At 45.6% G+C, this 11223-nt stretch overlaps 2 protein-coding genes across 3 annotated transcripts; one reads left to right on the top strand and one right to left on the bottom strand.

The window, feature by feature from the left end:
* Positions 1-100: 100 nt before the first annotated feature.
* On the top strand, positions 101-627 carry H2AX (H2A.X variant histone). Its single transcript, XM_071449430.1, has one exon. It carries the CDS (start codon positions 147-149, stop codon positions 546-548), a length of 402 nt encoding a protein of 133 aa, XP_071305531.1. The 5' UTR covers positions 101-146; the 3' UTR covers positions 549-627.
* A 753-nt stretch (positions 628-1380) lies between these two features.
* On the bottom strand, positions 1381-11157 carry HMBS (hydroxymethylbilane synthase). Of its 2 annotated transcripts, XM_071449429.1 has the most exons (13): positions 10985-11153; positions 9349-9421; positions 8634-8683; positions 8485-8540; positions 7294-7371; positions 6912-6989; positions 5372-5447; positions 4562-4675; positions 4001-4039; positions 3024-3143; positions 2741-2794; positions 2052-2138; positions 1381-1835 (listed from the first exon to the last, which is right to left on the bottom strand). In XM_071449429.1, the coding sequence occupies exons 1-13, from the start codon at positions 11129-11131 to the stop codon at positions 1662-1664; spliced, it is 1146 nt and encodes a 381-aa protein (XP_071305530.1). In that variant the 5' UTR covers positions 11132-11153; the 3' UTR covers positions 1381-1661. The 2 variants fall into 2 exon arrangements, 1 of the variants encoding a protein (XP_071305530.1); XR_011682693.1 differs by lacking the exon at positions 1381-1835 and having other exon boundaries at positions 2741-2920; positions 10985-11157.
* Between the last annotated feature and the right edge of the window lie 66 nt (positions 11158-11223).

Genomic DNA, 11223 nt, shown 5'->3' with positions numbered 1-11223 from the left:
TCAGCAAAAAGCTTCTTCCGGCAAACGCACCAATAGCTAGGGGCGGTGGCGCTGTCCAATGAGCTGGACCCTACTTGGCGGGAGGTTATAAAAATCCCGAGCGCGGCACCTCCTGTCGCATCGGTTCAGCAGCGGAGTGAGACGCCATGTCCGGCCGTGGCAAGAGCGGCGGTAAGGCCCGTGCTAAGGCCAAGTCTCGCTCGTCCCGGGCTGGGCTGCAGTTCCCGGTAGGGCGCGTTCACCGACTGCTGCGGCGCGGGCACTACGCGGAGCGGGTGGGAGCTGGTGCGCCCGTCTATCTGGCGGCCGTGCTCGAGTACCTGACCGCTGAGATCCTGGAGCTCGCGGGCAACGCGGCACGCGACAACAAGAAGACGCGCATCATCCCCCGTCACCTGCAACTAGCGGTGCGCAACGACGAGGAGCTCAACAAGCTGTTGGGCGGCGTTACTATCGCTCAGGGCGGCGTCCTGCCCAACATTCAGGCCGTTCTGCTGCCCAAGAAGACCAGCAAGAGGGGCAGTGGGCAGCAGTCGCAGGAGTACTAGGCCGGCCGGCCCTCCCGGCCCAACTCAAAGGCCCTTTTCAGGGCCACCCCATTGCTCACCGGGAGAGCTGTGATCCGCGGAGGAGAGAGGGGGACGAGAGGCGCGGCCAGCCGTGGCTGCGGGGAGGCGGGGGTGGGGGGGAGAGAAGCGGCCCGGGACCAGTCAAAAACTGAGCGTGAGAGCTGCTCCATAAGGACCCGTTATTTTAACTCTTACCCACCTCTGGTGCATTAAGTGGACGTTGCCTAGAAAATAAAACTATAAAACTGCTTTATTTACGAAACAGCACCCCAACACGGTGCCGTTACAGTGTTTCTGTAAGGCACTGTAACAATCAAACCCTGCTCAGAGGATGCTGACATAGTAGCAAGTGCAGGAAGCCACAGTATCTGGAATTTGGGCTTCTGCTTCAGCTCCCCCTTCGCCGGCAAGTCTAGCTAACTGGCTCTCATGACTTGTGGACAAACATACAAGGGAAATCAAAATGGCTGTCCACCCCCTCATTTAATACTAGCCCATCCAGCTAGTATAGCTAATATATATATATATATATATATATATAGTATCAATCTAATACTAGCCAATTGACTAGTGTATCACAGGCATCTACCTGATAACTCAATTTACCTTCACTAAGGCCAAGGGTGGACGTAGTATCTCTGCTACTTTACTATAAGGAACACGGTATCAGGAACCTAACGGGAGCCTTCAGTGATCCAGTGAGTGAAAAGGCCCAAATAATGCCTCCCAAAAGCACTCAGCACAGTACAGCATTTTAGTACCAGCACAGTTGTGTATCCAATTATAACCCAATGGTCACTTTGCTCCTAAATGGAACTGAACACTTAAAGGCTTTTATTTTAAATTTTTTTTTTTAGCTCTCTAGCTACAGAAGTTGTTGACAATACTTCATGGAGATGCTTAACAATTTAGAGAAATGTGTAGAGGGGTGAAAACTCTGAAGAGCAGAAACTACTCAAATTAACTTCATATTTCAGGTTTTTTGCACCCAAACATCAGGTAAGACTGGTGTGAATGTTGAAATAAATCCCTCCAGAGGATCATTATGTAGCTGCATAGAGTTGTAGCACTCCTCTTGGCCACACCCCAGGTTCAGCGGGCATCATTGAGCTGCCTTGCCACGCTAAGGATATGCTTTGCTCCCTTGCTCAGAAGTAAACTAGCTAGTTCAACACCCAGGTTCTCTGCAGCTTCCTGGGCCTGACCAGGAACGTTCTTGGCTGTGATGCCAACATGCTGCACATCATCATTCGGTCCATCTTCATTCTGCAAATATAAACACCTCAAAGTAAGGCAGCAGGAAAACAGTAGGCAAGGAATTAAGACACCCATGAAACAGGGTAAAATCTAGTCTGAAGAGCCTCAAGAACAGTGTGCTGTTACAGGTTACAAGAAACCAGACCAAATACAGTCTATTTCTAAAGGCTCAGTTTTTGTCATTTTGCTTCAGGTTTGAATTTTGAAGCCACATGATTCACGTACCTGATGGGGATAACTAACACCAGTCTGCATGGTCTCCTTCAAGCTGTCAGATCCATCCAAGCTGTAGACTGCTCCTGTCAAATACAACTTGGAAAAATATATAGAATGGATTATTACCACATTAACAAACAGACAGGCAGCCAACTACCCCCTCTTTAAAAAAAACCCACCCAATATACAAAGCTAAGTCTGTTGTCTTGGGAAGGGCTTTTGTCATTCAGTGGGATCAGCATGAATAGCAGTACAATACAAGTATAAAGAAAAGTAATCCCTGTTAGGGAAGATGTGACTTCTCAAGGAAAAGGCTGAAGTTTTTTTCTGGCTTCCCAACTCCTTAATCACACCCCACTGTATAAAAACAGGTTTGGTACGGTCAAAAGCAATACTTTCAGACCTCAGGACAGTAGGAAATAAGCCGAGGGGTGGAAGGGGGAATCTGGTATATATTATAAGGGAATTTTCTGAAAGACAGCTTCAGTAGCCCGACCCATTGTTGTACTCCTGCTTTGGACACAAACACAGAAGGGTCAAGTCAGGAGACTGTCTAACTGGCTATACAGTATAACAGTATATATAGTATAATAGGTATCTACCTGCTGAAATTAGCTTCAGGAAAAGATATGGAAACATGCACACACTTGGAATAGCTTTTCAGAAATAATCAATGAAGAATACAATGTACTCCTCACCTGGCCATCCTTCAGCAGGGTGTTGACAGCAACAGGGACGCTACATCCGCCTTCCTAAAACACAAAGCAGCTGACACTGAGGCTCCTACTCAACACATTCAAAGCAGAGGCCTCTGAAAAGTTTAGGCTGCACACAACCCTGCCCATCACTCTTCTGGCCCTTTTCGATTCAGAAGTACTCTGCAGTTTTAGAGAAGTGTAACAGATTTCCCATATTATGGCATCAAGTCAACTAGCAGAGCAGTATTTACTGCTGCAGGCAGAGGAAGGGTGCCAGACCTACCAAATGCTTCATAAAGGCTCTCTCAGCAATGCAGCACAACACAGTGTCTGCATCATGTAGGGCAGATACCATATTCAGTATCTCTTGGTCTTTGGCACGAACTTCCACTGCTAAGGCACCCTAGAAGAAGAAACACACAACAAAATATAATTCTTCAACTACATACATCAGCATTGATAATGAAACAAAACTCAGAGGCTCAGACCCTTTTCAATAAGGGAAAAAGAATGTTCACAGAAATTAATTACGGTACACTCCGCTGGGTGCAGGGTCGTCTGAGAATAGCTGCTATAAACAGAGGATCAGGACTTATTCAGGCAAGTGTTAAAAGATCATGCTGCCACCTCAAACCATTCTAGAACTCTGCAGGTACTTGACAAGTGCATGATCAAAATCACTTTTTCAGACTGAACGTGCAGATTTGTCACTTGCAATCACTAACAGATCACCAGCTGTAGTTTAGCAAGTTTGATACTAGCTGCATAAGCTCAGCCACACAGCCAGCATGGACTAGAACAGTCCACCCACCCAAAAACAGGAGCACTAAGAATGTGCTCCAAGGCAGGTATTTCAGCTCCACCTTGCAGGAGTCAGGACACCATGCACAAAGGAGGGATCATCACAGACCAAAGACACTGCAGTGGCTTTGCACAGTTATCCTGGTGCAGTGTCATACTGACCCTGCCAGAACCTGCCCCTTATCTGCCGTGTTGCCCCGCTGTAGCTATGCATGGATTTACCTTTCCCATTTACTGTTTTTTCTATTACTGATAGGAACCAGCCCCTAACACACTGGGTAGAAGAGCAGACTTCCAGTCTCCTATCAAGTTGTGCCTCAAACAGCTTAACAGCCAAGAAAAGAGATCAAAGTACTTTTCTGATAACCAAGACATGAGAAGTCTTCATCACAGTTAACTACTCATATCATATTGCTGCTGGCTTTCAGTGCCCTTTAAGAAACAAAAGTTGTAAAGTACCTGTCCAACAGCATACAGACAATCTTCAGGGCCTAGGAGCTGGAAGAAAGTAAAATCAAGAGTTAATTCAAGTTGCACTATTCACAATATAGAAAACAAAAGCCAGATAGCCAGATTCCTGTCTCTAATATGAACTGATTTCATGTCAGACCAAAGAAATATCACCTCTCCCTTCCCATGCCTCAGTGTTTCCACCACAAAAGTGAGATAATGCACTTTCCATCAACTGAAGTGGAACGCTTTGTGAATTAGCTAATCACTAAAATCTCAGCCTTGCACACTGCTGCGTTGCTAGACACAAGTGCTGTGAAGTGCTATGAGACAAGATTACAAACTGTTACTGAACCATGCAAAGTTGAACATGAAAACTTTCTGCATGAAAAAAAAGCAAGCAACCAAAAAACCCAACCACTCCTTCCAGAAGTGCCTCAAATCAAAGCTAACGTGGCAATGGAGTCAGGAGATTGCATGCCTATCTTGGATAGGACAACCACAAGGTCTGAAAGTCAAACAGTTGGTATTTCATCAGAGAATGGTATTTTCTGCTTTGCTGCACCTCACCTGGCCAATGCGATTTTCCCAGCCCATTCTCTTCAGCCCAGCAGCAGCCAGGATGATGGCACTGAAGTCTTCCTTCTCATCTAGCTTCTTTAAACGAGTATTTAAGTTTCCTCTCTGTAGAAGTGATTAAGCAAGCATAGAAACAGCCAGAAAACAGTCCTACAACCAGTTGAGTCTTTACAGACTGTACAGAATGCAACAGTCTCCAAATGAGAATGTCAGTACCATCCTGAAAGTGTTAAATATGCACAATTGTTTCTTAAAATAGAATTTTGCCAAGTATTATGGAATATTAATTCAAGCACTGATTCTACAAAGATACGTACACCACTGAAGTACACTATTAGCACCCAACTCCTTCTGCACTGCAAAGAACTCTGCTCCTAGGATTGAAGTAACAATGCCTTTTCTCAGCAGGTCAGCCACCCTTAACGGAATTAGTGGTCTAAACAGCATCCAGGGTTACTGGAAACCCAGCAACGTTTTGTCACATGCCCGTGACAAACACATGGGAGGCACCATCATGCAGTTTTTCAAACACTGCAAAACATACAATTCATCTGTATGCTGAACCCCCAGCTAGATCAAGGCTGGCTGCTTCTTCACAGCCTCATGAGAAGCAGAGGACAGAATGGCTACAGTGCTACCTCCCCCTCAGCACAGGGTAGTGGAGAACAGCCTTTGAGGAAGGAGTTTGTTCTTTGAAGTCAAGTGGCACAAATCAGCCTGGAATCTAGATTTTACACAAAGTTGCACTTTCCTGTTTGCAGCTTTACCCAGCTCCCACAGGTACTTTCCAGGAAAGGATACAATATCCCTGAATTCTAAATGAGGGAATTTCTTCTTGAGCTGAGCTGCTCTCCGAAGTGAACTGGTTCCAATCACACTGCATGGAAAAATATAATCACTGAAATCCAGAACACTCCTAACAGTTACCTCCAGCCACATATATGACAGAGGATTCAAGGAAACAAATGGTAACTTTTTTTTTTTTTTAGTTGAAATGAAGATCAAAAAACCAGTCAATGATTTGTATCTCCTCAGAAGAAAGAAAACCACTCTGTGAAGTTTAGCACAAAGCATGTCTGAAGCAACTCCCAAGGAGCCAATTTACAGGATATGCTTCTGATGAGCAGTCCCTAGCCACTGTCAAGGACTGATGAAACCTCATTGAAAGACAATATTTTTCACAGAAAAAAGACTCCACTGCCCCAAAATGAACCAGACAAAGCCAGACAACTAAGTGATGAAGTGACTAAAACAGGGGAACTTCATCAAAGAGAGAAATGCATTAAGCAGAGGACCTTTGAGTATATAACTGGAAACCACAGAAAATTGCAAGTCTGGGCATTTCCTTTCTCGAGACATATGCTGTTCACTTCTTTTCATAGAATCATATTATATGCTGATTTGGAAGGAACCCATCAGGATCACTGAGTTCCAACTCCTAGCCCTGTGCAGCACACCCCAAGAATCCCACCATGTGCCCGAGAGGGTTGTCAAAATACTCCGTGACCTCTGTCAGGCTTGGCGCTGTGACCACTTCCCTGAGGAACCTGTTCCAGTGCTGAACCATTCTCTGGGTGATGGACCTTTTCTCAATATCCAACCTAAACCTCCCCTGATTCAGCTTCATGCAGTTTCCTTGAGTCCTGTCTCTGGTCATGAGACTGAAGAAATCAGTATGTGCCCTTCTGCTTCTTTCTTTTGGTAACCTGAAACCTAAACCAGATGTGATTTTCCTGCTATTCAAATGCACAGAAACACAAGTCTTTGTGTCATGGCTAGTTTATTTCTTTCACTTTAATATATAAAAAAGTATCTTTCTAATAGCTACCTTAATCTGAGTAATTTCACTCATCTGTCTCGGACAAAGGATTCCAATAATCTCTACTGAAAGACAGGTCATTAAAAATGGAGAAACCACAAGAAAGTGATGCCAAAAACAAGGAAGAAATCAGAAGAGGCTGAGTGAGAACTGAAGCACAGTTCAGGTCCATGAAAGCCAAAATGCTGCACCAGACACCCCGTCTGCCTTGTATGCATTCCCTAGCAGTAAGCGGAACACCAAGGAGCAGGAATTCACTCGAGAGATCATGGCAACAAAGGTTCTAACTTGAGAAAGCATTGCCACTCAAGGGTGACTTGAGAGATGAACCTTCACTCCTGTGAGACAGTGTTACTTTTTCTAGCAAGTGGGTCCACGTTAATGTCTGTGGAATGCTCACAAAAGGCAGTGTAAAAACCACTACAGGATAAAGCAATGAGCTGACTGACTTGCCAATGGAAAATATCAACCAACTGACCCCTTCTATTTTTACACCTGTCTTCCCCTTCTTCTCCCACTCACCTCTTTTCAGGAAGGAGGCTCAGTGTTTTTCCGCAGTTTTTGGGATGAAAGACAACAGCGTCAAGTGGGTTTTCCCTTCTGCAAAATAATACAAGTGCAGAATGCCTGAGAGATCATTTAAGGGAAGGCTGGTAAGGTCAACTGTTCCGCTATCATTTCCTGAAAGAACTACCTCTGGCTCCAAAATACTTCATCATCACTGTACAAGCAAGAATTTTCAGCATACCTGCCAGCTATGGAACACTAGGGCAGCCCTAGAGTTCCACTAGAGCTTCCACTGGTTTGGAGACCAATCACAGGACCTACACGGCCTTTGCTCTCCTTTACCAACACTATAAAATGCAAGACTCTCAAGAGAATCAAGTCTCATGTCCACACTTACTTGCAGATAGCGCCAATCGTAAAGCCAGGAGGAAGAGAAGTTGGCAAGTCCTTCAGGGAGTGAACCACAAGGTCAACCCTAAAAATTAGAGGATAGTAATGAGAGAACAGATGGTGGAGCTCATGTGGGGATCTACCAGAGGCCTTCAGGTCACCTACAGAAAAGTTTGAACCTACTCCGGGAATTAATTGGAGAAGGGAGAAGAATTTCAGGATTCCATAGCTAGGATTACTATACAGTTTTTGTGTTACCCCTAAAAGGCTACTTCACTTTTCTCTGTCTCTCTTTTCCCCTTAGCCAGGGACAAAAGACACTTAAACAATCATTGAATGAGGGGAAGATGCTGGAGATGTTCACACAGAGACACACTGTACCAAAATGCATCAGTATGTGGGTTGGCATCGTGAGTCAAACTTTAAGTAACAACAAGCCAAACTACAGGCTACCTGTTTTGTCACACAGGAACCGAGCATAATTGTAAACACTTGAGACTCCAATAGCTGTTTCACCAACTTCACTGAAAATGCAGTATGATGTAACTATGTGGCAGAGATGCAGAAGAATACCTCTGTTTTTAAATATACTTTATAACTAAGGCACCACTGAAACCCTCCTCAGAATATTGAAAAGAAAGAGAGATTAAATAACAACAAAACTCCCCCAACACCTCAAACCCATGAAACTAGCACTAGTCTCTCTCTGCTCAGGCATCAGAAGCAAGGTTTTTTGTAGAGACAAGTTGCACAGAACACAGCACAATTTGCCCATGTCAAATTCTCCTGCACATTTAGCTTGCATAAGTTAATAAATTTTAACATTTATAGGATGACAATAAATCTGTTTTGCAATACATTACCACCAGTAAGAAAAGTATTTTTTAAAAAAATATATTCATAAGTATTAATCATATGAGATCACATCCTCCCTGTGTATTACAGCATGTAATACACAAATAACAGAAGAAAACCTAACTGGGGCAGACCAAGTGACACAACAGCTCCACTTCAAAATACATGGCCTGAGCCCAGGGTAGAGAGAAAAAAAGGGGGGGAAAAAATCCTTTTGACTTATCAAAGGATTACTTTTTTTAGCCTGAGAGGACTGAGGGAAAGTAGATCACCTATGCAGCAAGCCAAATATTTCCAAAGAGCACCAAATGCTAAGGAGAAAGACAGAACAGTAAGTCCTTACTCATTTCTTTCAAGCGCATTTTCCAACTCCTTGGTGAAGAGGCTCTTCTCTCCAATCTACACATAAATGGAACAACATAAATCACAAAAGAAGCAACAGCCAATATAACATAAATACAACTAGTTCTTGAATAAAGGAAAATCCTTTACCTTGGAAAGTGCTGTATCCAAGATCTTGTCCCCAGTTGTTGACATGGCCACTGCTCAGAGACAGTACAGGTAAAATGTGAGGCTTGATAAAAGCACTGGGCTTAGGCTGAAAATATCTATGCAAAATGCCACAAGCAGTCACACACTACTGTGTGAACACTGACTCAAGCTCAATACAAGAGCAGCTCACTTCTAGAAGTACATTGCACTTAAGACAAGTGAAATTGAGACTTTCACTGTCCTCAAAAACAGAAGCAAGGTGAAAGAGGGCAGGTCTGGGGAAGAGCTGACCCAGTGGAAACTGCCATGGTCTGTCTCTGGAGTGCCAGTGAACACATGTAAAGCAGTTCTCTTCAGTGCATGGCTGAGCTCCTGTAATTCCTGCTGAAAAGCCTTGAGCCCCAGACCAGAAAATGCCCCTAATGCTCAGAAGGGCGCAGCCAAAACAATACAAAGTTTGCAAATGTAGCAACACAACACCATACCCATCGCATACTCGGCACTTAAATCATCAAGGACTTATGAAATCCAGCTATCTCCCCTAGAAGAAACAAGCAGCAGCAGTTGCCCAGCCACACAACTGAACTGAATTCAGATGGCACTCTCAGATAAATTTAGACAGACCTCCTCCTCCGGACTCGTGCACACAAAGATAACCCGCTGGCTCCTGCTCCTTGCCATCTACCCCGGGGCAACATCCAAAAAAAAAACGTACCAATCTCAAAGTGGAGGTCAGGGTATAGCTCACGGAGCATCGTAACGACACTATCGGTCTGAATCCGGGCCAGCTACAAGGAAGCAGAAAACAAAGTCCTAAAGAAAGAGCACATTGTCCATACAGTAGCTAAGGAGGCTTTGCCACTCTCCCACAGCCAGGCATGCATGACCAGTGCATTCTCTCTAAATCAAAAGCATTAGAAATAGGTTTCCTCAAGTTAAATTGCTCATAGGTACAAACTCCTTGAACTGTGTGAACTCCTATCATGACCAGAACACTTCACTGAAGAACTTATTTTATTGACTGCAGTGCCACTACAACATCTCCCCATGTCCAGCATTACTGTGCTGCAACCACTGATGAAACACTGCAACAAATTTATCAAGTTAGGGAGAGTGATTACAACAGAAACCTACAGATCACAATTCTCATGCTTTCACTTGTTGGTTTCAACTATGTGGAACACAACTGCTAAATGACGACTGCTCATCAGCAGGTGGGCAGAAAACGTATACAAACCCATTATTCTGTTGCTCAGCAATGAGAGAACAAGTCATGTTGCACACTGGACTGGGGTTGAGGTTAGGGTTAAAGCCTCCCGCTTTCTCTAAGAGTATGAATTTTACCAATACTGCAAGCTTTGGGAGAAGCCAGTAGGATTTCACTGAGCTGGTGGAAAAATCCACAGTTACTGTCAAATATAAGTTACTTATCCTCTGTAAGAACAAAGACCTAGTTAGAGTTTCTACAAACACACACACACACACAAAATTAACAGCTTACATCATCATGTACAGCAAGAAACAAATCTCAAAGCAGTAAACTGCATGAAGAACATTCCATTGCACAAGAAAACCAGGAACAAGTAAAATACAATCATTAGCTTATCATGTTTCTGCACATGCAAGCGGCAGCTGACTCAAGCAACTACAGATGAGTTTCAGCTTTTCTCCCACCGAAGGGCTCAAGACCCTTTGGTAATTAACGTCGTTCTCAGGACTGCAGTTCCCTACAAGTACAATGAATGTATGTAGCTGCTTCCCTTTGTAAAGTGCCCCAAAAGCTTCAGGTTATTACATGAGATAGTATACATGCACGGCTATCTCCCTTGTCCTGATGTCTACGTAAAATGCCTTTGTGACAGCACGGAATTCTTCCTAGAACGTGCTACCAAAAGGAACGAGATTATCTCAGCGCAAAGGCCTGAGGGTCACTTATCTCTCTTTGCGAGGCTGCTCCTCCCTACTGTAGCCCGCTGGCAACAGATACCTTCTCTATCTCTGGATACGTCCCTTCCCTGGCCTTTGAGCGGGCTGCAAGCATCAGTTATTGGGGTGTTTTCCCTACAAGGGCTGCGCAGACTCTGCAAGTTGGTCTCAGCCCGATCCGGAATAGACCCGCGCTGTCGCCCCCGGCCCCTGCACCACGACAGCGCTAACAGAGCTGACCGTCCCTGGGTTCCGAAGGAAGGGCTTTCCAAACTTCTTCCCGGAATTCCACAGCAGGAGTGGAAACGCGCGAACTCAGGAAGCTGAGGCCGCTCCTCAGCCCCGAGAAGCACTCAGACCCTGCGCCGCCCGCAGGGTGCCCGGGCGGCGGGCACTCCCCGCACCGCAGTCCTGCCGCTGCCTACCTGGCTCCGGCGGGTGCCCACGCGGATCGCTCTGCCATCCACGCCGTTCTCTTCCCGCGGCAGCAACGGGTCGGCGCCCGCTCCGTCGGCCCCCCCGCCACACTCCGCTCGCCCCAGGCCCACGGCGGCCGCCCCCGGCTCCGCCATGACCTCCGGCCCTCGGCGCCGCGCAGCCCCGCCCCCCCCCCACGTGACCGGCGGCCGCGCCCCTGCTGCCCTACCACGTGAGCAGCCCCGCC

The sequence above is a fragment of the Agelaius tricolor genome, unplaced genomic scaffold (genome assembly GCF_023055355.1).
Source record: "Agelaius tricolor isolate 1412-34295 unplaced genomic scaffold, bAgeTri1.0.p SCAF_29, whole genome shotgun sequence".
In the NCBI taxonomy this organism is placed as follows: domain Eukaryota; kingdom Metazoa; phylum Chordata; class Aves; order Passeriformes; family Icteridae; genus Agelaius; species Agelaius tricolor.
This window is presented reverse-complemented; position numbering and strand designations above follow the sequence as displayed.

Bases quoted from the DNA above. Each gene is read 5' to 3' on its own strand.
- H2AX (XM_071449430.1), top strand. From the start codon at position 147: ATGTCCGGCCGTGGCAAGAGCGGCGGTAAGGCCCGTGCTAAGGCCAAG.
- HMBS (XM_071449429.1), bottom strand. From the start codon at position 11,131: ATGGCGGAGCCGGGGGCGGCCGCCGTGGGCCTGGGGCGAGCGGAGTGT. The intron at 7,372-8,484 runs GTAAGGACTTAC...TCTAATTTTTAG, and splicing joins AATGCGCTTGAAAGAAATGA to GGTTGACCTTGTGGTTCACT. The intron at 2,795-3,023 runs GTAGGTCTGGCA...TTTGTGTTTTAG, and splicing joins GAGCCTTTATGAAGCATTTG to GAAGGCGGATGTAGCGTCCC.